Here is a 23,882-nt window from a genome sequence, read left to right on the forward strand (position 1 = left end):
TTGGTTTGTTTTAGTTATGGCCGCCGTTTTGTTTACTACATCAGCATTACGCTCTGTGCGTTGGGTCGGTCGTTCTCAATATTAGCAACCAACTTTTATTGGATATTCCTCTTCTTTTCGGGCTTAACAGGATTTGCGGTGAATGGTTTCTTTCAGTCGCCGCAAATTATTGGAATGGAAATATCTAGAGAGTAAGTATTGTTCTAAGATAATGTGTGTATATATTTCATATGGTTGTATGTATATATCGTCGTGGAAAACGTAAAACCCCCTACGCAAGTTTTTTAACACCAAATGCATTTATTTAAAAACTTATAGTTTAACATTTAAATGTGCAGGGAAAATTTTAAAATAAACCAAGTTATCGGTATTCGTAAATAAACGACAAAAAACGCTTTCCACGACAGGCGGTTACATTTACCAGAGCGACTCGGGATTTTTTTCCTCACTTAGGGCCGTCATTTCAGTGTAATCCCTTTTAGCGTCCTTCCAAAAAATTTTCATACTTGGAGCAGGCGCCTGCGGCTGGACTTCTCATACCCTCTTGCTCTGGGAAGGTATTGAACCCAACCCCGGTCCTGGGAAGTGGTTCTGCTGCAAATGCCCGTAAACAACCTACGTCAGACGGTCATATTGTTGTCAGTGTGTTACGTACAAAAGGGTTGGTTGCATCGTTCGGGATATTCTGGGCTAGATTCCAGCATTCGTCGATCACCAAATTTTTAATAAACTTAAATGGTTTCCTGTTGTTCACATCCGAGAACATCAACCGATTCACGCTCAAACTTACCTCCGCCACCTTTCATCAGCCGTCCGCTGTTGCTCGTGCCAAACGGCGCCTCCACCTAACGCGGCCGTCACAACTCAACACTACAATCTACGTAGCATGGACTTTTTTCCGACACACACACTCGCGTAAGAAGAAGTTATCAAATCCTAGTCCCCCACACCGTGTGTTCCGTATGCCAGCTTATAATATTTACGATCGCGACATCGGTGCAATGCAGTTCATGCCTTGGCCGATGCCATCTTCATAGATGCCCTGGGCTTAAAAACGGCAACCGTCCGACCGGTACATTCGTTTCACTTTTCTGCCAAAACTGTATTACCAACCCATCAACATCAGGTACACTAGCAGCAGTACGTCAGCTCGAACGGCAAAACCTAAATCCATCAAGGCGCGTCCCCCCGTCTCTAACCCTGGTCACTGCGCCAACCCCTCTTGCGTAGCGCTTAAATTCTGTAATTAAATTTCAAGGAAAGCGGAAAATCGCGTAGGTAACACGACAAATTGTAGTGATAAAATATCCATCGCCTTTGGCGATAAAACTCTGTCGGACTCAAAGAAATGCGACAGTAGACAAGGCGAAACGTCATGCAAACAGATTGGTACATAAACACAAACTCGACATGCTGCCTATTGCCGTCACCACCACAGCTAAATAAGCTATTAAAAAGGCTAAGCTATTAATCAATAGGCTCGCACGGTACAGTCATGCCAATGTTGAAACACCTTGGCGATGAGGGAGTAAGCTATCTGACGCACGTTTTCAACTTGTCATTGGAATCCTTTGTCTTTCTTGAACAATGAAAAACGAGAAGGATAATTCCAAAATTAAAGACTCGAAAATTACTTACCGGACGAGAGTCATCCAGTCATCCAGTCATCTGTCCAGCTCACCCATTTCACTTCAAATTTTCAATAAGACCTTATCAATATGACTTTCGCGAAATGCATAGCACTACCACCGCGGTAAAAATCCCAAAGTCGCTTGCCGACAGCATTTGTGAAAAAGATAAAAAACCGCTGCTAAAAACTAGAGACGCAATTTGCCGTAACGCATGTGCTTCGCGTCGCCAGTCTAGTCGCCTGGTCTAAAAAATACACACTGGAAAAAGGTGCAGTCATACCAAAAAGCTGTGCTTATAACTACTACGGGATGGCTTATTATGACCCTTAAGTATTACCTGCATAGCGAAGCAAAAGAACTCAACACAAAACCTGTGGCGGGATAGCCTAGGCAATTCAATGTGGTCATATTAAATCGTTCCCTAGATGGGTGGGCTTATACCTTAATGGTGCAAGTTACCGGAACCTACCAGATCTATATCTGGAAATTGACCATCAGCATCGATAACACTCGCTGTTGTATGTCTTTAGCGCTACAACAACAATAACAATTTAAAATAAAAAAGCATAACGGAATGCCGGAAGTACAGTTTTTGCTAAATTGTCACAAATCTGGACACCCCAGTAAATATATGCTTAGTTTCACCCCGCCATAAATAGGGATAAGGAAACATATCTGTAAGCACTGTGATGAGATCCAACACCTGATAATGCAACCGTTTGAACTAGATAAGCTTAGGGATGGCCGAAGCCTTATATATACAGAATCGGTGACTGGCTCAAGTTTCTTCTGGATATTGTAACTGGTTAAACTCTTATTTGTTCAGACTCAACATCGACATACGTAAATACGCCTTGCATGCGCTTGTTCCCCAAATGACACCAATCATCTTTTCAATTATAATGTGAAACCTACGCCTCTATAAGCAACATCTCTATGGTCCAAACCTGTTTCCTTGGACTCTCGTTAGGGGCCTCTGATCGCAATTTTATAAGTGTTCACAGTTATTGAATGGGGTAAAATATTGTTAAAACAACAACAAAAACCGACAAAAAAATTATTTATATTTTATTTCTTATTCAAATAAATTTTAGCCAGCTCTGCATCAATTCTAATGTGTTTTGAACTCAGAATTAAGGCAGACAACCTACATAAATGTTTTTGATGGCATAAGTACTTGTACGTATGTACATATGTATTTAAAATTGAAATCGATCACTAAAAATATTGTTTGACGTACACCCTGCAAAAATTGTTGGATTACGTGTTCCATTTTCTTCATGTTGGAGTACTCTAACAATACTCCTTTGCAATGCGTTTGCGGACCACCATCAGCCGATCATAGCTCATTTTTTAACGACAGTGATCACGACACAATGACGATCGAACAGAGTTGCCAAAATTAAAATATTGCATGCAAATAACTAATAATAAAATTTTACTTTGGCAACTCTGATAAAATGCAACAGCGCACTGCTTTTATGTATACATACTATAGTATGTATAGAGAAATATTAGTTTCTTTATTCACGCAAATGCTAAATGACATAAGAATATTCGTAGTATAAAATATAAAAGTTGTATTGCCCCTCTTCATTTACTTTCATTTTAAATTAAATTCACTTCGATAATTCTTTCCGACACAATTCCTCTTTAGTACTTTGGCATATGATCCTCTGTGGGTGCTCCATGGAGTACTACAGTGAAAGTACTTTGGAAAGTACTCTCACGTATGTACTCTATGGAATACTCACAAACAAAGCGAGAGTGGGATCACCTACTCCTCTCCTAGGACATCGCAATGTTAATTGGAGCACATTTTTTGTTTGAATACAGAATAGATTTGGAGCAGTCCTATACTCCCAAAGGAGTATTCCTTACATTATTTATAGATAATCGCGTTTTTTGAAGGGCACCCTTTTAACAAAACTCATTTTTATAGCAATATTGTAAGAGTTTCTTCTTCATACTAACATTACGTGTAACGATGGGGATAGCAACGTCGAATTATTTAAACAATTCTCCCAGATTAGGAAGGCAATATACATATAAACATATTTAATTTTATAACATTTTATTTCTTGATTCAGGCAAGACCGCAGCAAAATTGCTTTTTATCAAAGTTGTGGTTGGTCTATTGGTGCATCGTTGTTGCCTTTCTTTTATTGGTGGTTGCGTGACTGGGTTATCCTCATGTGGCTTTCGATGATACCGACAGCAATACTGCTAATTTTCTACAAGTACGTAAGCTTATTAATAATAATAATAAACCCAATGGATTAATACCCTTCAAAACCCGTCCAACCGACACCAGGGACGCATCTGCTTGACGCACGGATTTTGTTTTTGCCGAGTTGTTGATAGGCGGAGGTTTGTTAAGCGTCGAGATCTAAAACTGCTCAGCTACAGAATAAAAATCACCAACTAAGTATTATACATAACAAATGGAAATTCTACATATGTATAGGAAATTATTAAACAAGTTAACGCTTTTTCCATATATGGTTTTTTCTTTTATTTTTTATTTTTTTTTATTTTATTATGAGTTAAGATAGGATAGGACAGTTTTCTTTACAGTAAAAAGGGAATTCGTTATATCAAATGAATTCGAGCCGAAAAGGTTCGAAATTAGTTCTGCAATGCCTTAAAAGAAGAGGTTTGTAATGTCTTGATGCTCGTGATGGGACATTGATGTCTACTTCGTTCAAAAGAAAGTGACCCGAAATCAATCCATTTAGTAGTTTAGTCATAAATAAGTAATACGCCTAGCATTTCTATACGACTTGCGAGAATTGTAAGATTGATAAGCTTTAACCGACTAGTATAAGATGGAAGATTATACGCAGAGTCCCAATGAAAATTCTCTAAAGAGAAAAGTACAAATTGCTTTTGTATCGATTCAAGTCTATCTATATGAACTCGATATTGTCGTTTCCAGACTATTGTTTCGTATTCTAGTATCGGTCTAACCAAAGTGATGAAAAGAGCTTTAGTTAAAAAAGGGTCACTAAATTCTTTGGACCACCGTTTCACGAATGAAAGAACACCTCTAGACTTATTGACAGTAGCATTAATTTGAAGTTTGAAGCTAAGTTTAGCATCCACCGTGACTCCCAAGTCAACAAAATAATTTACTGATACAAGACAAAAATTATTAATTACCTAAGAGGCTGCTGCCAAAGATCTTCGAGTGAGGCACATGAATTTGAAGTTATTGGAGTTCAGCGGCTTTAATCTTTCACACAATATGCTTGAAAGGACCTTTTATGTGGTACTAAAAGGGCTGCTTCCGCGAAAGTTGGCGCAGCTTGCAAGATCCCCCGTCTTGTGGGCTGGGTAAAGAGTACTTAGATTTCAATAGTGACGCATGCGCTCAAGCTAATGCATGCGCCTTACATTCACAGAAAAAAATCGTTCTAAAACGAACGAAACAAGTTCAAAATTAACAACATTCCTTGACAAAAGCCTGTTAAGTAGTTTTTTCTTAACTCGTGACCAATGGGTTTGTTTTAAGAACAGTTTTTCCACGCACACCGTTCGTATTTTATGACCACTTTGGTATTAATTTGTGAACCTTCTGTGCTCATTTCAACTACTACTTGGGCTTGATTTAAGATTTTTCGTTCTCACGCTGCGAGAACGATTTGTAGTCAATTTAACATTTTTCGGTCTCAATTCAAGAACGCTTTGTGCTTGATCATTGGTGGGAGTGGGAAGGTTTCATTTATTTATATTTTTTTTATTATTAAATAATTTTTTCGTCATTAATAAAAAAAAAAATAACAAAAAAATTATTATTATATTCCAAACGATTTGAAAAAAAAGCATAATATGCATTTTTTTCGTTTATTTCTCTTATTGATAAATTCTTCTTATTTGATGGTGCAATCTGAATATATATTTAAAACATTGCATGACAAGATTGAGAATTACCTGCGCATATGTGAATGGAACTCAACGAAAAATAAGAGTTAAAAAAATAGAATATAAAAAAATTTGTTTAAAAACTTCAGGGACGGTGATCGAACTCGCGCCACACGATCGCAATCGCTATATCATAGCCGCTGGGCCACTACAACTGCTTGTTAGCTTGTGCCCAATGCTGTATTTAACATTGTAGTACACACGAATTATACCGTTTCTTTTTTCTTGAACTTAATTTAAGAACCGCGCTGTCTTAAAAATGACAATAACACACTGATAAGTGCACCCTTCTATGAAAGCGAAGAATACTTTTCTCTTACAGTTAGAAATGGGTTTATACCCGCAGAATAATTCCTTTACCTTGACAGGAATTTATTTATAAAAAATAAAGATCACACACCGATAATCTATCACATTTTTAGAAGAGCGAATATGAAAATAATCACCTCGAAAACAATTAACACAGAAAACAAACGTTTTAATACATATATCTCTACCAGAGACAAACTAGAAGCATCTTCCATCATAAGACAATGCTGGTGGCTAAATCACATATAACCACAACACCTGCTCATGCCGGACATCCGACTTAACTTTCCCTTACTTAATTTTATCTTTTATTAAAAATATTTAATCAGGCATTGTTTTTTAATGTTTTTTTTTTTTTTTTTCTTTGCAACATAATCATGGTTCATACATGCTTTAAGTTAAAGCGGTTACACATAAGTGTTTTCAACTAATAAAATATTGTGTTATATCATATGTAGCCCGCCAAGTACATGAGAACTCGTCTAGAGTCATTGTATAATTGTATTATTAAATGAAAACTATTATTTATTTTATTATATAACATCATCAACATCAAAATAAATAAACACTAAAAAAAATTTATTTAAGAACATTGTTCTTAATTTAAGAACATTGTTCTCATTAATAGAACATTTGTTCATATCTTAAGACCAGCCGTTCTCTTTTCAAGAAAATGGTGTCAGCTCAAGAACAGGTCGTTCATTTTTCAAGAACAAAAAAGTAAGAACATGAAAAGCTTGAATTGAGTCCGGTGGTGCTGGATTTTAGAACGGCGTTTTTCTCTGAGTGTATCAACTCGTCACCACTTTTATGTTTTTTAAATTGCTTATTGCAATTCGGCCTTCGTCATGGGTAAGTGGACAATAATTTCGTCGTCATCGAGTTCAAGTTCGACAATATAGAAATATTGCATATTTGTTTAGGATAATAACTAAATGCTGAAGTTTCCCTATACCAAAAGAGAAAAAAGAATCGTTTTTAATTTAACTTTTGTTGCTTCCTTGTAGTCCTAAAAATTTAGGTATATTATTACAAAAATGTTTTCTCTTTCATGAAATTTTCTCCTCCATAGATATGTCATTGAGTCGCCACGTTGGTTGATTAGCAAACATCGCTATGGTGAAGCTATCGAGCAATTGAAAAAAATTGCGAAAATTAATGGACGGCAAGTGGATTTGACTGAACATGAACTGGCAGCCATGTTCTTTAAGCGGAAAGACAATGAAATGACATACGGTATTGCTTCGCTCTTCAGTAACTGGCATCAAACGCGTAATACCACTATTATGAGCTTTAGTTGGTAAGTCAAGCGCATATTCGTGCATTGTCTGGCTTGTGCTTAGACCCTTAAGATAGGACGTTATAATAAAATACTCATATTTCATCTTTATTATTTAGGTGCGTGGTTACAATTCCATATTTTACACTCGTTCTACTTAGTACACGTATGGGTGGAAATCCATTTATTAATTTTGCAATACAAAGTGCGTTAGAGATACCAGCTTACACGGTAGGAAAATATATGGGTAAGTATTAAATGATTAAATTCAATTAATATCCAGGACAACAATCGCCTACACGAGAGCCTGGGGGTCCAGTGGACTTAGAAATGCCGCGAATATCATGCAAATAAGCACTCAACTTTTAGGCGATGTCTGTTTTTAAACAGTTTAATTTTATATAGAAAATACATTATTTATATAGCAATATAAATCAGCATATTTAAAAAATGGTGTGGCATCACCTTATTTTTGGAGGAATTTTGGGATTTTAAAAGCGATAACTTGAATACCTCTTGAGTGATATCATTAAAAACTTCGAAGCGCACTTCATATCCATATAATACGCTTTTTCGAAACGCGACTACGTTTTTTGCCGTGTATCCACCGTATACATACGGAAATAAAAAATTCAAAATGGAGTATGCATGATTAATTTTTTGGCTAATTTAAAACTTAGCAATTTGATAACGAGCAGCGAAAAACGATATGAGAACTAAATGACTATTTATTTCTTTATCCTTCCAGGAGACACATACGGGCGTCGTTTTACAAATAGTCTCGCTTTTCTACTTTCATTTGTGGCTTGCATACCACTGGTGATATATGCATCAGGTAAGGGTTCATAAGCCAGTGTAGGTAAAAATACGTTATTTATGGTACTTACTTATTTAATATTTAGTATCGGGGCGAGCGATATCGGTATTATTCAAGTATCCGCATAATATACTTAGTTCTATATGTCGTCGTCGCGCACCTCCAAAATGTTAGTGTCAGTGCAACGGACGGCGCTGATCGCTATCCCTGGCGCTCTCAGAACAACACCTAACTTGCCACTGAATGAATTGCTGAACATAGATATTGCGGGAAAGGCGGCCGCGGCCCCGTAGTTAGTCATGCTTCGTGATATGGGCTAGGGTCTTTCTGACTTCGGACACTCTAGCCTCCTTACCAGTTTCGATTTTATCCCGGACAGGACGGACTAACTGCTGCCTATACAACCTTCATCCCAGTCACTCCCTCGAGGGAGGAGGGGGGGAGAGGAATTATCTTTGTGAGGGAACCGGTTAACTTGTTAACGGATGTGTCGAAGTTGGTCGGAAAGATTGGTGGGGGGTCCTTTGTCAAGAGCTAAATGTAAGCCGCAAGTTTAAGTTCGCTGATCAATGCAGTGTATTCCAAGCAGAAGTTCCTGCGATTAAGGATGCAGTGGATGAAATGCTATCCAGTGCTACTACGGTTAGGGAAATTAACATCTACTCTGATAGACAAACGGCTATAAAAGCATTGAGTTCAATTACAGTGCGATCGAGCTTTTTCTGGGAGTGCCTGACCTCGCTTGCAATTTCATCGAACTATTTTACAATTAAGATTATCTGGGTCCCAGGCCATAGTGCTATCCCCGGTAGATCTCCTAGCTCGAGATTCCGCTGGCCACCTGTGGTTTACTTCTCCATAGCTAGGGCGCGAAACGTTGGGCGGACACCACCTCTTACAGGGTAGCAAGATATTTCTGGCCGAAAGTGGATGGCAGGTGGTATGCCGAAATAATTGGGTTCACTAAGGCTCACCTATCAATGGTCATTGGGGTTTTGACAGGGCACTGTCCCATGGGTATTCATGCGGTACGTCTCAATATACTGGAAACTCCATCCTGCTGCAGTTGTATGGAGGATGGTGAGGTGGAATCTCCGAATCACTTTATGCTTGATTGCCCAGCTTTTACCAGATTTTTACAATTAATTACAGCCTAAAGTCTTGGGGATTGTTATGACAAATAATAAAATCGAGAATCAACTTATTTCGGTCGATTTTAATTTTATTTCTTTAGAAATTGTACTTTATACTGTTTTAAGTATTTTAAAATAAAAACTTCGAAACTAACACTTCCTTCCACACCCTGCTTTGTGAGCACTTTTGGTTTTCCTCTATAAGCAGAACTTTTATGCAAGTTGATCGCTTAGCTCTAGAAAAAGCTACATATAAAAACAATTGAAAACCAAATTATGGACGGCGTTATAATCCTCAATAAAACCCCCTGAATTCTCAATTTTCCCACGAGCATGCAATTTACCGAAAATACATAAATGGACAGCGTATAAAGTGGATATACAGAGTAACATACATACATATATAATTAGGTGGGCAATATAGTGTTAACTACTTTGTACTCTTTACTTTAATTTTTAAAATAATTTGATTGAGTTTTCGTGTTAACTTAAAATTTTGAATAACTTCAAAAAAAGAAAATTCTAATTAGTTAGAAAATATCTAAACTCAAAAATAAACAAAATATAAATTTTTAAAAACAAAATCAAAATAAAAGATTTTTTAAATATCAACTTGAATGTTGATATATTGGCGATCCTACCAACGATCCTTCTGACCTACTCTCGATTTACGCGATAACAAAATTACGAAAATTCCGGATGAAATTTCGCTGTTAAAAAATCTAATAAAACTTGATTTTACGAATAATTCAACAACTAATCTACCATTGTCATTGACCTCCTTGGCACATTTAATTAACTTACAAATCGACGGCAATTCGATTAAATCCATACTACGCGTATTCTATGAACATTATGTGAACGTGCGTGTGCCTTTATCGAAAAACAACAACATATTTATCAAAGTGATACATCATCGACATCATCGACAATTTCATTTATACCAAATAGTTCATATAACATGAGTGTAGATAGTTTGAATAACCCGCGTCGTCCAACTGACGACTGTAATGACAATGCAATATCTTTCAACAATTCTTGATGAGGTATTCCAAACGAAATCAGAGGAGAGCATATTAGCTACATACGTTAATTTATCTAAAAATCTTCTCGAAACATTGCCTGAATCGCTTCAATTTCTCAAAAGCTATTTGCTCATCAGAGAAATCGATATACATAACTCAATAGACCTTCTAATCACCAGACTGGCCAGACTTCCAACTACAATCAAAACGAAAATATTTATCAACAATCAAAATTTCTCGAATAACGTAAATGCCATTGCCAATCATCAATCAACTACTTATTAATTTTAATATTTTTTTATTAAATTTAATTTTATGTAAGTACAATTTTTATTCTAATATTAAATTTAAAATTTTTCAATTATAATTTAAATTAAAATTTTAAACCTTTTAAATTTCAAATTTATTTTAAGATTATTTTTATATCTTAAAAATTTTAATATACGTTATTTAAATTTATTTATTTTTTATATAAAATTAAATATTGTATTTAAATTGTTAACTCCCTTTCCAAAAAATTCTTAAATATTTTCTTATTTTCAAATTTTTCATTTAAATTTCTTTTCATATGGTTCTACGTTCACCAATACGAACTCGTAAATTTACAAATGCAGAAAATCAAAATATCAACCATACAAATAACATCATGACTCACAATACAACTCAAAATTCTAACATTAATACAACACAAAACAACATCTCTAATACAACACAAAATACTTCAACACAAGATAACTTTACAAATTTTCCTTCTACTAAATCTATTAAATTACCACAATTTTGGCAAGATTGTCCTGATGCCTGGTTTTTGCTTGTTGAAGGACATTTTGAAATTAACAATATCAATGATGATAATTTAAAATTTCAAAATGTTCTAATTACTCTTCAACGAGATACTATATCTAAAATTTTAGATGTTATTAACCCTCCTCCTCTTTTTAATAAATATGATACAATCAAAAAAATTATATGTGAAAGATTTTCTCTTAGCGAAGAAAAACGATTAGAACAATTATTTTCAAAAACTGAACTTGGTGATCGTTCACCATCTGAATTATTTAGATTTATGAAATCACTTATAGGTACTGACTCCATTGTAAGTCAAGAATTACTTTTCAAATTATGGATTCGTAAATTGCCACAAGAAATACAAATCCATTTAACTTCTAGTAACAATCAAAATAAAGATGAAGTAATTATTTTAGCTGACAAACTTTTTGATTTAATCAACAAACGTCATTCTTCCAAATCTCCTGTAGTCTCAAGTATAAATAATAATATTTTAGAACAATGCGTTAAAAATTTAACTGAATTAACTACGGCTATTTATCAAAATTTAAATAAAATTTCTAATGATATTAATCAATTACAAATCCGTTCAAGATCTAAAGATAGAGATAGATCTAAATCTCGAAATTTTTCAAGATCAAGAAATTTTTCAAACAATCGTAATTTTAATTCACAAACAACTATTTGTTGGTATCACAAAAAAATTAAGAATAACGCTCTCAAATGTATACCCCCATGCAATTTTAATCAAAATCATAATTCAAATTACGAACAAAATTTAAACTGAAACGATCCATTATGACGGTGACGGATAATGGAACTATTATTAAACCTACTCGTCGCCTCTTCATATTTGATAAATTCAATAAACTTAATTTTCTTATCGATACCGGTGCAGTTGTATCAGTTATTCCTTTTTCTAAATTTAAAATTTATAAAAGAAATTCTGATCTTACTTTAACTGCAGCAAACGGTTCTTCAATTGAAACTTTCGGTACAAAACTACTTAAAATTGATTTAGGTTTAAGAAGAGATTTTGAATTTCCATTCATTATTGCGAATATTGATACACCAATTTTAGGAGCAAACTTTTTAGAAAAATTCGGAATTATTGTCAATATTAAAAATAAAGAAATAATGGATTCTACTACAAAAATTAAAGTTACTGGATCTTCTGGATTTTCTGATATTTTCTCACTCAAAATTCCTATTGTCGAAAATAAGTTTTCAAAATTACTTAATGAATTTCCATCTATTACCTGTGAACCAGATTATACTAAAAAAGTTAAACACCATACGGTTCACAGGATAGAAACAAAAGGTATTTTACCATTTTCGAAACCCAGACGTCTTGATCCAATCAAACTTAAAATTGCTAAAGCTGAATTTGAATTTTTAGTTAAAACGGGTATATGCAGACCCTCAAATTCTCCTATTGAATCTCCACTTCATCTCGTTCCTAAAAAAGAACCAAATGATTGGAGACCTTGCGGAGACTATCGAAGACTTAATTTTATTACTACACCAGATCGGTATCCTTTACCACATATTCACGATTTAACAATTGATTTAAAAAACAAACAATTTTTTTCCAAAATTGATCTTGTGCGTGCTTACCACCAAATTCCAATGGCAGAAGAAGACATTCATAAAACTGCAATAACTACCCCTTTTGGAATGTTTGAATTCGTAAGAATGCCTTTCGGTTTACGAAACAGTGCTCAAACTTTCCAACGCTTTATTAATGAAGTATTTTCTGATTTCGATTTTGTATTTACATACATTGATGACATTCTTATTGCCAGTGATAATGAAGATCAACATATAAATCATTTAAAATCAGTTTTCAAAAGACTTGAAGAATATAATTTAAATATCAAACCTTCAAAATGTACTCTCGGTGTAAATAAATTAAATTTTTTAAGTTACGAAATTTCAGGCGAAGGTATTAAACCATCTTTAGATAGAATTGAAATCATAACAAATTTTGAAAAACCAATTTCTATAAATAAATTACAAAAATTTTTAGGTATGATAAATTACTATCACAGATATATTAAAATGTTAGCAACAGAACTTAGTCCTCTGCATGAAATGTTAACACATGCAATTAAAAACAAACTCAAACAATTAAATTGGACAAATGAAACCACAACAGCTTTCGAAAATGTTAAAAAACTTTTTGCTAAAAATACTTTACTTACACATTTCGACAAAAATGGTACTTTATCATTAGCAGTAGATGCATCAAATGTTGCTATTGGAGCAGTTCTTCAACAAACTAGCAATAATATACTAGAACCCTTAGCTTATTTTTCAAGAAAACTAACTACAACAGAAACTAAATATTCAACATTTGATCGTGAACTTTTGGCAATTTATAATTCAATTAAACATTTTAAACATTTTCTTGAAGGTAGAACTTTTACAATTTATACTGATCATAAACCTTTAATTCATGTTCTAAATTCTAAAGTAGATAAATCTCCTCGTCAACTACGTCATCTTGAATATATTGCTCAATTTACAAATGATATTCAATATATACGTGGAAAAGACAACATAGTTGCCGACACACTTTCCCGTATTCCAGAAATAAATGCAATTTCAACTCAAGATATAAATTTAGAAACTTTATATAAAGAACAGCAAACTGATACATTTTTACAAAAAACCATTTCTAATCCAAATTCTAAAAATAATTTAAAAGAAATTCATATTCCAATTATTAATTTAAACATATGGTGTGATGTTTCTCTACAACCTTTTCGACCTTATGTTCCACATTCTATGAGAAGAATTATATTTGACAAAATTCACTCATTATCTCATCCAAGTATAAGAACAACTAGAAAATTAATTCAAAATAAATATTATTGGCCTAACATGCGTAAAGAGATTAACGATTGGACTTCATCTTGCATCAATTGTCAAAAATCCAAAATTTCAAGACATACTAAATCTCCTATCCAAAAAATTCAAATACCATCAGGCCGTTTTGAACATATTCATATGGATATTGTTGGACCTCTTCCAGTTTCAAATGGAAATTGTTATATTTTAACAATTATTGACAGATTTTCACGTTGACCTGAAGCTTATCCACTTAAAGATATTTCAACAAATACTATAGTAAAAACTTTTATTCAAAATTATATACCACGATTTGGTATACCATTAAATATTACAGTAGATCAAGGTTCACAATTCACCTCAAAATTTTTTACAGAATTAACTAAACTTTTAGGTTCTCATAAAATTCATACATCTCCTTACCATCCCCAAGCAAATGGCATGATAGAGAGATTTCATCGAACTTTAAAAGCAGCAATTATAGCATCAAACGACTCGGTTCATTGGTCTGACATTTTACCATTCATTCTACTTGGTTTACGAACTTCTATTAAAGAAGATTTAAAATGTTCATCTGCTGAACTTGTTTATGGCCAAACACTTAGAATACCTGGTGAATTAATTATTTCAAATAGTAATAAAGAACATGATTTTTCTAATGACGCTCTTCATAAAATAAGAGAATATTTTTCACTTGTTCGTTCTAAAGTTTTTCATCATAATAAAGAAAATTTTTTCGTTCCTAAACAATTAGAAAATTGTGATTATGTTTTTGTTAAAGTTCTTCGTAAATCTAATTTAGAATCACCTTATGAAGGACCTTTTAAAGTTATCTCTAAGAAACATAAAACATTTACAATTCAATACAAAAATACTATTAAAAATATTTCAATTGATTTACTTAAACCAGCAAACATACTTATTAACACTAATTTAAATACAAATACATTAAACAACAAAAAACAAAAAAAGGTTACATTTAATATTAATTAATAATTTGTTTGTTTCAAATTTTCTTGGAGGGGGAGTAAATATAGTGTTAACTACTTTGTACTCTTTACTTTAATTTTTAAAATAATTTTAATTGAGTTTTCGTGTTAACTTAAAATTTTGAATAACTTCAAAAAAAGAAAATTCTAATTAGTTAGAAAATATCTAAACTCAAAAATAAACAAAATATAAATTTTTAAAAACAAAATCAAAATAAAAGATTTTTTAAATATCAACTTGAATGTTGATATAGGCAACCCTTGGTGGCAACCAAACTTAAAAATATCTCTGCTGGAATGCGGAGTGAAATACATTTCGGTTGATAACCATATTGGCATATCTTTTTGATTTTTTTTAAATTCCATGTATGTGGCAATATTTTGAAAATATCCTCAGTGGCAACACCTAGGTACAAAGTCTTCGAATGTCTTACACTTTCTATATACACAATTTCATTCAAATGGGTTAGGCCGTTTCCGCGATAGTAGTGGATATACAAAGAGATATACAAATTAACTTTAGGTGGCAACTCTAAGTGGCAACCCTACTTAAAAATTTCTCTATTGAAATTCGGAGTGATATAAATAAATAAAAATGTAAAGCGCTATAAGCTCGGAAGAGATTTTAGGCCGAGCTTCTCTCATCCAATTTGCGTCGTTCCCCTATTAAATTTTCCTACATATTGGCGGGATCTACATGTTTTATGCCGACTCCGAGCGGCATCTGCTAGGCAGACGAGTTTTCACTGAGAAGCTTTTCATGGCGGAACTACACTCGGAGAACTAGCCAAAAACTGCCGAGTGGCGGCCCCACTTAGCGCAATTTTCTTCTAATTGTAAAAACTTGTTTCTAAAATGTTGATGTTGCCCGGGGCGTGAACCCAAGATCTTGGGTGTGGTAGGCGGAATACGCTACCCACACACCACGGCGGCCGGGTGGGAAATACCTTTCGTTTTATACCCGTATCGGCACATCCCATGTAATTTTTAATAATTTCAACACCTCGGTAGAAAGTCATAGAATGTGATATACTACTATGTACAAAATTTTATTTAAATGGGTTAAGCCGTTTACGCGATAGTAGTAGATATACAAAAAGATATAAATAATAAGGTGAGGTGGCAGCCCTAAGTGGCAATTGAAATGTGGAGTGAAATACATTTTATTTGATGCCTATATTGGCATATCTGGCTTGATTGTGTTATAAACATATCTTCTCAATAAAAATAACTTACTAAATATTTTTATTTAAATTGTATATAGGTGGATACCTTGTGAAAACATCTTCAGTGGCAACACCTAAGTAGAACGTCTATGTATGTGCCAAATTTCATTAAAATCAGTGAAGCTGTTTCCGAGGTCGTTCTGAATATACGAACAATTTTTACTCGGTTAAAGTAAGAGTAAAAAACTAGCGTACCTGGTAGACGTTATTTTGTCTTAAAATCGGTTTGCCTACTATTACTCTCTATTTCATCCTCTTCGACTCTATCTTCTATTATTCCCTCTTATTCTTATTCTTACCTTATTCCCTTTACCTCCATAAACTTCGGACTCTTCGCCAAAACTAAACTTCAAATGCATGGTCCTGCCTACCTTCCCAAAAATGTTTATAGCCATAAAAATATCGAGTGGCCACAACAACAACCTACTCAGAAGCTTTCGTCATAATCGGTTTTGAATGCTCATAGCACATATATACGCATCCATCTTTATATATAGGATCGAATTTTATCACTCTAGGCTGCTTAGTTGTCAAATCATTAGAAGTCAAAAAAAAAAAAAATCTGTGGTGTGCTGATTTTTTGATTTTTCCCAAAAATTATCGTACCTAATTAGATTTCTTATGCTGATTTCAAGTAATCTCTGGCTAACCAGATAAATTTTGCTGAGATATTTTTCATGGCACTGCTGAACGCTGTCGAAGAGCGATGCCGTTTTAGAAAAAGCATGTTGACAATGGTTTTGTTTCCGCAAACACTTACCCCCATCTTCAGTGAAGTATGAAAAGATTCGTTTTTCGCGGTTCGACGGATGATATACAATAAAGATGCACTAAAAAATTTTGTGAAAACAACAAACAGTCGTGTTGTGTTAATGTTTAGATATAAAAAAAAAAAAACAACTAAAGAAACCAAGCTTTTATCCTTAATATCTAAAATCGTTGCAATTGACTATAATATGTAAAGACTCATATTTTAAGACTAAAGCTATGGGGGTATTCGCTTCGTCTTGTACGATACCATTTCCTTCCAATCGTTGCACTGAAATGTACATACATAGGTGCCTGCGTGCGCCAAAAAATTGACGGGTCCCTTGTCGAACCGCCTAAGCAGTTGGTTTATGACCAGCGTCCACAGAAGAGGTGATAATACCCCGCCATGTGGCGTGCCCTTGTCCACTATTTTCGTGGCATCATACAACGCGCATTGTAATCTTCCTGCAATTTAGCATGCAGTCGATCCATCTGGTTAGGGCTGGATATAATGCAATGTTCGTAAGACCATCCATGATCGCCCATTTAGAGACATTGTTGAAAGCCTCGGCAATGCCTAGCAAAAACGAATAAGGCTTACTCCTTATACTCCAAACTAGTTTTGCATGTATACCCTCCCTTTGCAGTGTCATGTCGTCTAGCCTTTGATGTACGCATGTTGTGGAAAACAGTTTAATATTCATATTGAACTTTACATGCACATCTATCAGCCTTTCGAAGGTTTGATAGGAAATGATGTTAAGCTTTTGAGACAGTTGTCATTGGGATAAAAATGACTGACAGCCTTTGGTAGGAAATTTGCACGAGTTTTCAGTAAGAGTGGGGTACATGATTCAGTCTTACGCATCGCTCGAATGCTCTTTTAAGTCATTCAGGATTGCTCTACTTGAAATTAGTTACGTTAGGGAAGATGCCATCTGGGCCCGGCGATTTAAGTTTAGAAAACGTCTTCTCCGCCTATACGAGCTTGGTGTCGGTCACCAAGCCCAAAACTACCCGCTCCGTGATCGAACTATAATTTCTGTTTGCTTGCTCTTCAGCATTATATCACAATGGGAAATATGTATCGAAAGGCAACTCAAGGGACTATTCACTACTAGGTGAAAAAGGTTCTTATTATTTATGCATATTTCCAAGGCTTTTTAAAGGGATATGAAGTATAAGGAATTTTGCTGTATATATGACCACAAGGGATTTTAGAAGCAAAATGAAAGAGTGATATTTAAAAAAAAAGCATGAGAAGGGTCAAACTCTTTTTTGAATCTTAGCGTTAGGATACACTGGCATATGGTACAAAAATTTGGCCAAATCGGTTCATTCAATCAAAAACAACTGATCTTGCAATCAAGATGAAGGAATAGTCTTTTCATGTATTGCAGCCATGCTTTAGGTAATGCCAAAGAAAACATTATTATGACTGTATTTTCAGAAAATTTGTTGGATTGCATTCAATAATATATAAAATTTAAGAAAACTCTTTTTTTTCTCCAACTTTTTCAGATATCAAATATGAGATAATTATGATAGGTGCATCCTTATTTATAAAGTTCCTCAACGGTCTCACATTTTATTCGGTCAATCTGCAGTGTATGGAAATCTATCCGACTTGCATGCGGCAAACAGGAATTGCATTGGGTACTATTGTATCGAATTCTCTGGGAATCATATCCCCTTACATTATGTACTTGGGTACGAATGTTGATATTCGTGCACCTTACTATATACTTGGCACATTGTTTTTAGTAGGTGGTATAGGAGCATTATTTCTGCCAGAGACTTTGCACAAGAAACTGCCTGATACAATGGAAGATGCTAGAAACTTCGGAAAGAATGATGTAAGTAAACGAATGAAAGTGCATAATTAAGAAAATCTTAATGAAATTTTTTATTAATAAAATTCTTTTCGCACAGAAATTTTTCAGTCTACCCAAAACACCGTCAATAAAAAAACATCGCAGAATCCTGAACAAGTCTTATTGAATAAGCATAATAAAATTCAAAATAATCATTAAATCAATTCTATATTTATTTGTGAATATGTAACAAATTGAGAAACTGCCCTCGTCGTATCGACCAATCAGCTTCAGTTCGTTTCTCGAGAAGGTATGTCTGAAGGTACATATGTCTATGAGTCAGGAAACAGAAAAATTAAAAAGGTTTTGGAGTTTAGAAATATTTTTATTTTTTATTGGCACTTGGGCTTCGCTAACACGACACCTCAAGCTATAATTGGCAAGGATATATTCCAATAGTCATTCGCTGAGTGCTATCCATGATAAAGAACAAAAAAAATCAGTTTTAAGTTGAGAGGGATAGCCATTTGTGGCGACCAGGAGATCACCTCAAGGAGGTGTACTCTCTACTCTCTTATTGAATCTACTCATAGATGATCTGCTTCAGTTAATGAAAGCCAATGTATTTCACATACAAAGATATGCAGATGACTTAGTAATGTGCATAATCGGTTTGCTCGAGGAAATAATATGCAATAAGCCCTGCGCATCATAGAAAGGTAGGGTAGTACGAAACGACTATATATCGATCCCAGCAAAACTGTCCTAGTGCCTTTAACCAGAAGAAGAAAATTGTCTATGCCAGGACCATCCCTAGGTGGCACCACATTCAGATTTTCAATGGAAGCAAAATACGTAAGGGTTACACTGGACAGAACCCTCTCGTAAAATGCTCATCCGGGTCCTAGCTTTAACAAAGCAACCAGAGCTTTCTTCGGCTGCACCCGTATCTATGGCAAAACATGGTGCTCGATCATCCAAAGAACAAAAATATGATAACTTCAGCGACTGCCATGTACGGAATATGCGAGGTCCAACTATCGCCTGGAACCATCATCTTTGGAATCAGACATTCAGAAACATTATTCTCTCAAATAAGATCAATATCTTGTCTTTATAGTGCACTTAATTATGCTGGGAACACTTTTGTGCTGCTCTTTATTCACGGCGGTTACGCAATAACGCCGTCATTTCAATAGAGCTTAATACCATGAGTCTCTGTTCAGCGTATCTCATTTTAAACAAAAATGTCGTTAACGCCCTTTTGCAAATGAGCTCTTCGAGGTTTTGCATTTGCACCGACGATGAAAATATGACCAACCCAAGTTTGACTTAAAATTAATGGCTTATCTTGTTTGGTTGATTTTCCGACAGGGTGGATAAATGATGTATATTGGAACGATTTTCCGTCATCCCTTGTCAAATTTGTTTTGAGACAAACCGGTTTTGGCGTTGTGCCATCATCAGTGTCGATTTTCGTTCTGATCTGTTGTTATCGATTGTCCTGTATTTATAATTCGTAGGTATATGACAGGTATTGTCAAATTGATGCTTGTGTATATTTAGTTATGTGTATGTGCTGTGTGTTCATTCAAAACCGAGGGTGGTTTACTAATCGATTTGTGTGGCTGACTGGGATAGGTAGAAATCTGTGATTTTAGTCGTTTGACCTTCTTTGTCGGTTTTTTTGTTTTGGTGTGCTAATTTTTTTGTGTTTTTTTGTTGTTGTGTGTTTGTCTGTTGTACCTGCGGATTAAGTTGTTTCCTGTAAACAAGTTTTAAAGGCTCGAATATTGTGTCAGGAATTGTGTTTATCTGTTCGTTTATTATTCTACCGTCGAATGTTTTCTGTTTGGAGATTTCCATATTTTCGAGTACGTTGAGACGTCGACCCTTTTCTTGTATGTGAAGAACCCTAACTGTTTTATTGATGTTTACTGACGAACATTCATTCTCGACCATGTGATTCGCGAAGTTAGACTCGGGTATAATGTTTGGATTCCGTATTTTTTGTTGTAATCTCTAATATGTTCTCTGAACCTCGTTCTTATTTGCCGCCCTGTTTGTCCTATATAACTATGCTGGCATCCGCAGGTAAGCTTGTATACGCCGTGGCTGCTAAACGGAGTGTCTGAGTTAATGTTAGTTCTTAGTTTTCGCCCTAGATTGTTCGATGTTTTGAATGCTGCGTTAATGTTGTATTTTTTAAAGAAGTTTGCCAATTTATATGTTGCTTTTGCCCGTATATGTCATAGTTGTCCAGCTATTATTTTCCTTTTCATTATTTCTTTTTGGTTCTCCATTTGTCCTATTTGGCTTATCTACTTGGTGTTTTTTTATATCGGTTGTTTGCAGCGATATTATATATGACCTCAAGTTCTCTCTTATATGCCTCTTGTGTAAGAGGTGTTCTTTCAAGTCTATGTACCAAGTGCCTTAATGCTGCATTTTTATGCTGTTGAGGGTGATTTGAGGTATTGTGTATTATTGTGTCGGTGGCCGTTGACTTTCTATATATGTCATAGTTAAATCTTTTCGCTTCTTTATCAATATTTATATATATTATTTTTTTATAAATGAAGAAGGTCCGTCAGTCACGGCCTCGTTGTTATAGCTGTGCTTCGCCCCATCCGATAGATGCCACCCCTCAAAAATTGTTAACAATATCCTCTAACGGGAATCCTTGGAAAATTGCAGTTTCAACAGGGGTGGACCAGAGTGGGAGGAGTGTTAAAGAGGTTGGTTCCACATTACAATTAAACAGATGGTTGGTGTCATGTGGGTACACATTGCAAGCAGGACATACATTATGTATGTCGGGGTTGATTCTGGATGAGTAAGAGTTTAACCTGTTACAATATACAGATGAAAGTTCAGCTAGAGTGACGTCAGTCTCCTTAGGGAGAGTGATTTCCTCTTTTGCGAGCACAAGGTATTTATCTTTTAGAGCTGGGTTCGCCGGTCAATTCCTGGCATAGACTTTGTGTTTTTCTTCATACGGCTGTGTTCTCATTTGCCTTATTCAATCGTAAATGTTGCGGATATGACTTCTGAAGCCCCTGGGAGAAGAGGCCTCTTCAATCAGATGTCCGTTGGCATGCCCAGGTTTCTGGGTATTCAACAGAAACTTGTTCAGCATTTCATTTCATTCCGCGATGGGGAGTACTCTCGCTTTACTGTCTAGGTGGGCACATAAGAAGACGGTCCAAAGCGGTTATAAGGACAGTGTTTAGCAGGCCACCACGCTACTGTTGACAGCCATAATTTCGAAATTGTAAAAGACTTCGTTTATTTGGGAACCAGCATCAACACTAGCAACAACATCAGCACTGAAATCCAGCGAAGAATCAATCTTGCCAATAAATGCTACTTTGGACTTAGTAGGCAATTGAAAAGTAAAGTCCTGTCTCGGCGAACGAAAATCATACTCTACAAGTCACTTATCGTACCCGTCCCGCTATATGGGGCAGAAGCATGGACCATGACATCAGCAGATGAAGCGGTTTTGGGAGTGTTCGAGAGAAAAGTTCTTCGAAAGATTTATGGACCTCTACGCGTTGGCGATGGCGAGTACCGAAGAAGATTTAATGATGAGCTGTACGAGCTATACGCAGACATCAACATAGTCCAGCGAATTAAATCGCAGCGGCTGCGCTGGCTAGACCATGTTATGCGAATGAAAGATGATGCTCCGGCCAATAAAGTGTTTCTATCGGAACCCGCCTATGGAAGCAGAGGTAGAGGGCGGCCACCACTCCGTTGGAAGGACCAGGTGGAAAACGATTTAAACTCCCTTGGTGTGACCAATTGGCGCCAGTTGGCAGAGAGAAGAAGCGATTGGCGCGCCTTGTTGGACGGCCATAACCGTTTAGACGGTTAAGCGCCAATTAAGTAAGTAAGCAAGTTTTGCAGGCCTGTAGTTTTTTACAATGAGTGTCCGTTAGGTTTGGCGACCATATTGTAGACGTATATTAAGCGGTCGGCCAATTACTTTGTAAGTGGTAATGGGCGTCAATTTATATTTAGCCCAAAAGCTACCGGCAAGAAATTTGAGGACTTTGTCAGATCCTGATCGAATCTCACACACAGTATTTTCGTGTGTAAGACAGTCGATAGCGCAATGCCATATACGTGAATGTCCAATATGGTCGACATTTGCCGTGTCCATGTTGTAAATAGGGTCACCAATGATTTGGTCGGTGACAGTGTCAGGTTTCGCGAGGCGAAAAAGCTAGAGAGATCATTGAGATAGTTGTTTATTTTATTACCTCGCCCATCGATGGGTGGATCGGGGTTCTGTAACTATTATCGTGCAGTCATCGGTGTAGGATACAATGGTAACTCCTTCTGGTGTCATAGGGAGCTTCGATATGTAGAAGTTAAACAGAAGCCCGAATAGGACACCATCCTGTGGTACTTCTTGTTAATTCTTCAGTGCTTAGATGTTGCGTTCCTGTATTGCACCGATGCTTGCCGATCATACAGATAATTTGCGATGCACCTTTTGAGGCTCGAAATAATTCACTATGTTGTTCGGGAATCAGCAGAATCGCCGATTTATAAGAAAATTTAAAAAAAGTAGCACGGAGGTATATTTATTACAGTTATTGAAAAGTCAACAATAAAATTATTATTTTGATTTTCCTATTATCTACTCAGAATTAGTTTTTGAAATCAAAGGAAAGGAGTGGAGGGGCGGGGAGGGGAGAGGAGAGGAGAGGAGAGGAGAGGAGGGGAGGGGAGGGCAGAGGAGAGGAGAGGAGAGGAGAGGAGAGGAGAGGAGAGGAGAGGAGAGGAGAGGAGAGGAGAGGAGAGGAGAGGAGAGGAGAGGAGAGGAGAGGAGAGGAGAGGAGAGGAGAGGAGAGGAGAGGAGAGGAGAGGAGAGGAGAGGAGAGGAGAGGAGAGGAGAGGAGAGGAGAGGAGAGGAGAGGAGAGGTGAGGTGAGGAAATGAAAGGAAAGGAAAGGAAAGGAAAGGAAAGGAAAGGAAGGGAAAGGAAGGGAAAGGAAAGGAAATGAATGGAAAGGAAAGCAAAAAAAAGAAAGGAAAGGAAAAGAAAGGAAAGGAAAGGAAAGGAAAGGAAAGGAAAGGAAAGGAAAGGAAAGGAAAGGAAAGGAAAGGAAAGGAAAGGAAATTAAAAGAAAGGAAAGGAAAGTAAAGTAAAGGAAAGGATAGGAAAGGAAATGAAAGGAAAGGAAAGGAAACGAAAGTTATTGAAAGGAGAGGACAGGACAGGAAGGAAAGGAAAGAAATGGGATTATTCAAAAGTATTATACAAAATTAAAAAAAATTTCTCATTGGAGTTTTCATCAATTTTAAGAAAATTATGTAGGAAGAAAAGAAA

At 35.6% G+C, this 23,882-nt stretch overlaps 1 protein-coding gene across 2 annotated transcripts in view; it reads left to right on the forward strand.

Moving 5' to 3' along the window:
* Positions 1-19,307, forward strand: part of LOC137244601 (carcinine transporter-like) — a 35,655-nt gene extending 16,348 nt beyond the window's left edge. Inside the window, exons 6-12 of one of the 2 annotated variants that reach the window (XM_067773834.1) lie at positions 15-191; positions 3,722-3,871; positions 6,937-7,164; positions 7,263-7,390; positions 7,892-7,978; positions 18,247-18,581; positions 18,658-19,307. In XM_067773834.1, coding sequence (XP_067629935.1) covers positions 15-191; positions 3,722-3,871; positions 6,937-7,164; positions 7,263-7,390; positions 7,892-7,978; positions 18,247-18,581; positions 18,658-18,726 — 1,174 coding nt within the window. In that variant the 3' untranslated portion in view covers positions 18,727-19,307. The remainder of the gene's footprint in view (positions 1-14; positions 192-3,721; positions 3,872-6,936; positions 7,165-7,262; positions 7,391-7,891; positions 7,979-18,246; positions 18,582-18,657) is intronic. The other variant, XM_067773824.1, reaches the window with a different exon arrangement.
* Positions 19,308-23,882: the final 4,575 nt, after the last annotated feature.

This window comes from Eurosta solidaginis, chromosome 1 (assembly GCF_040869045.1).
Source record: "Eurosta solidaginis isolate ZX-2024a chromosome 1, ASM4086904v1, whole genome shotgun sequence".
NCBI classification, from domain to species: Eukaryota; Metazoa; Arthropoda; class Insecta; order Diptera; family Tephritidae; genus Eurosta; species Eurosta solidaginis.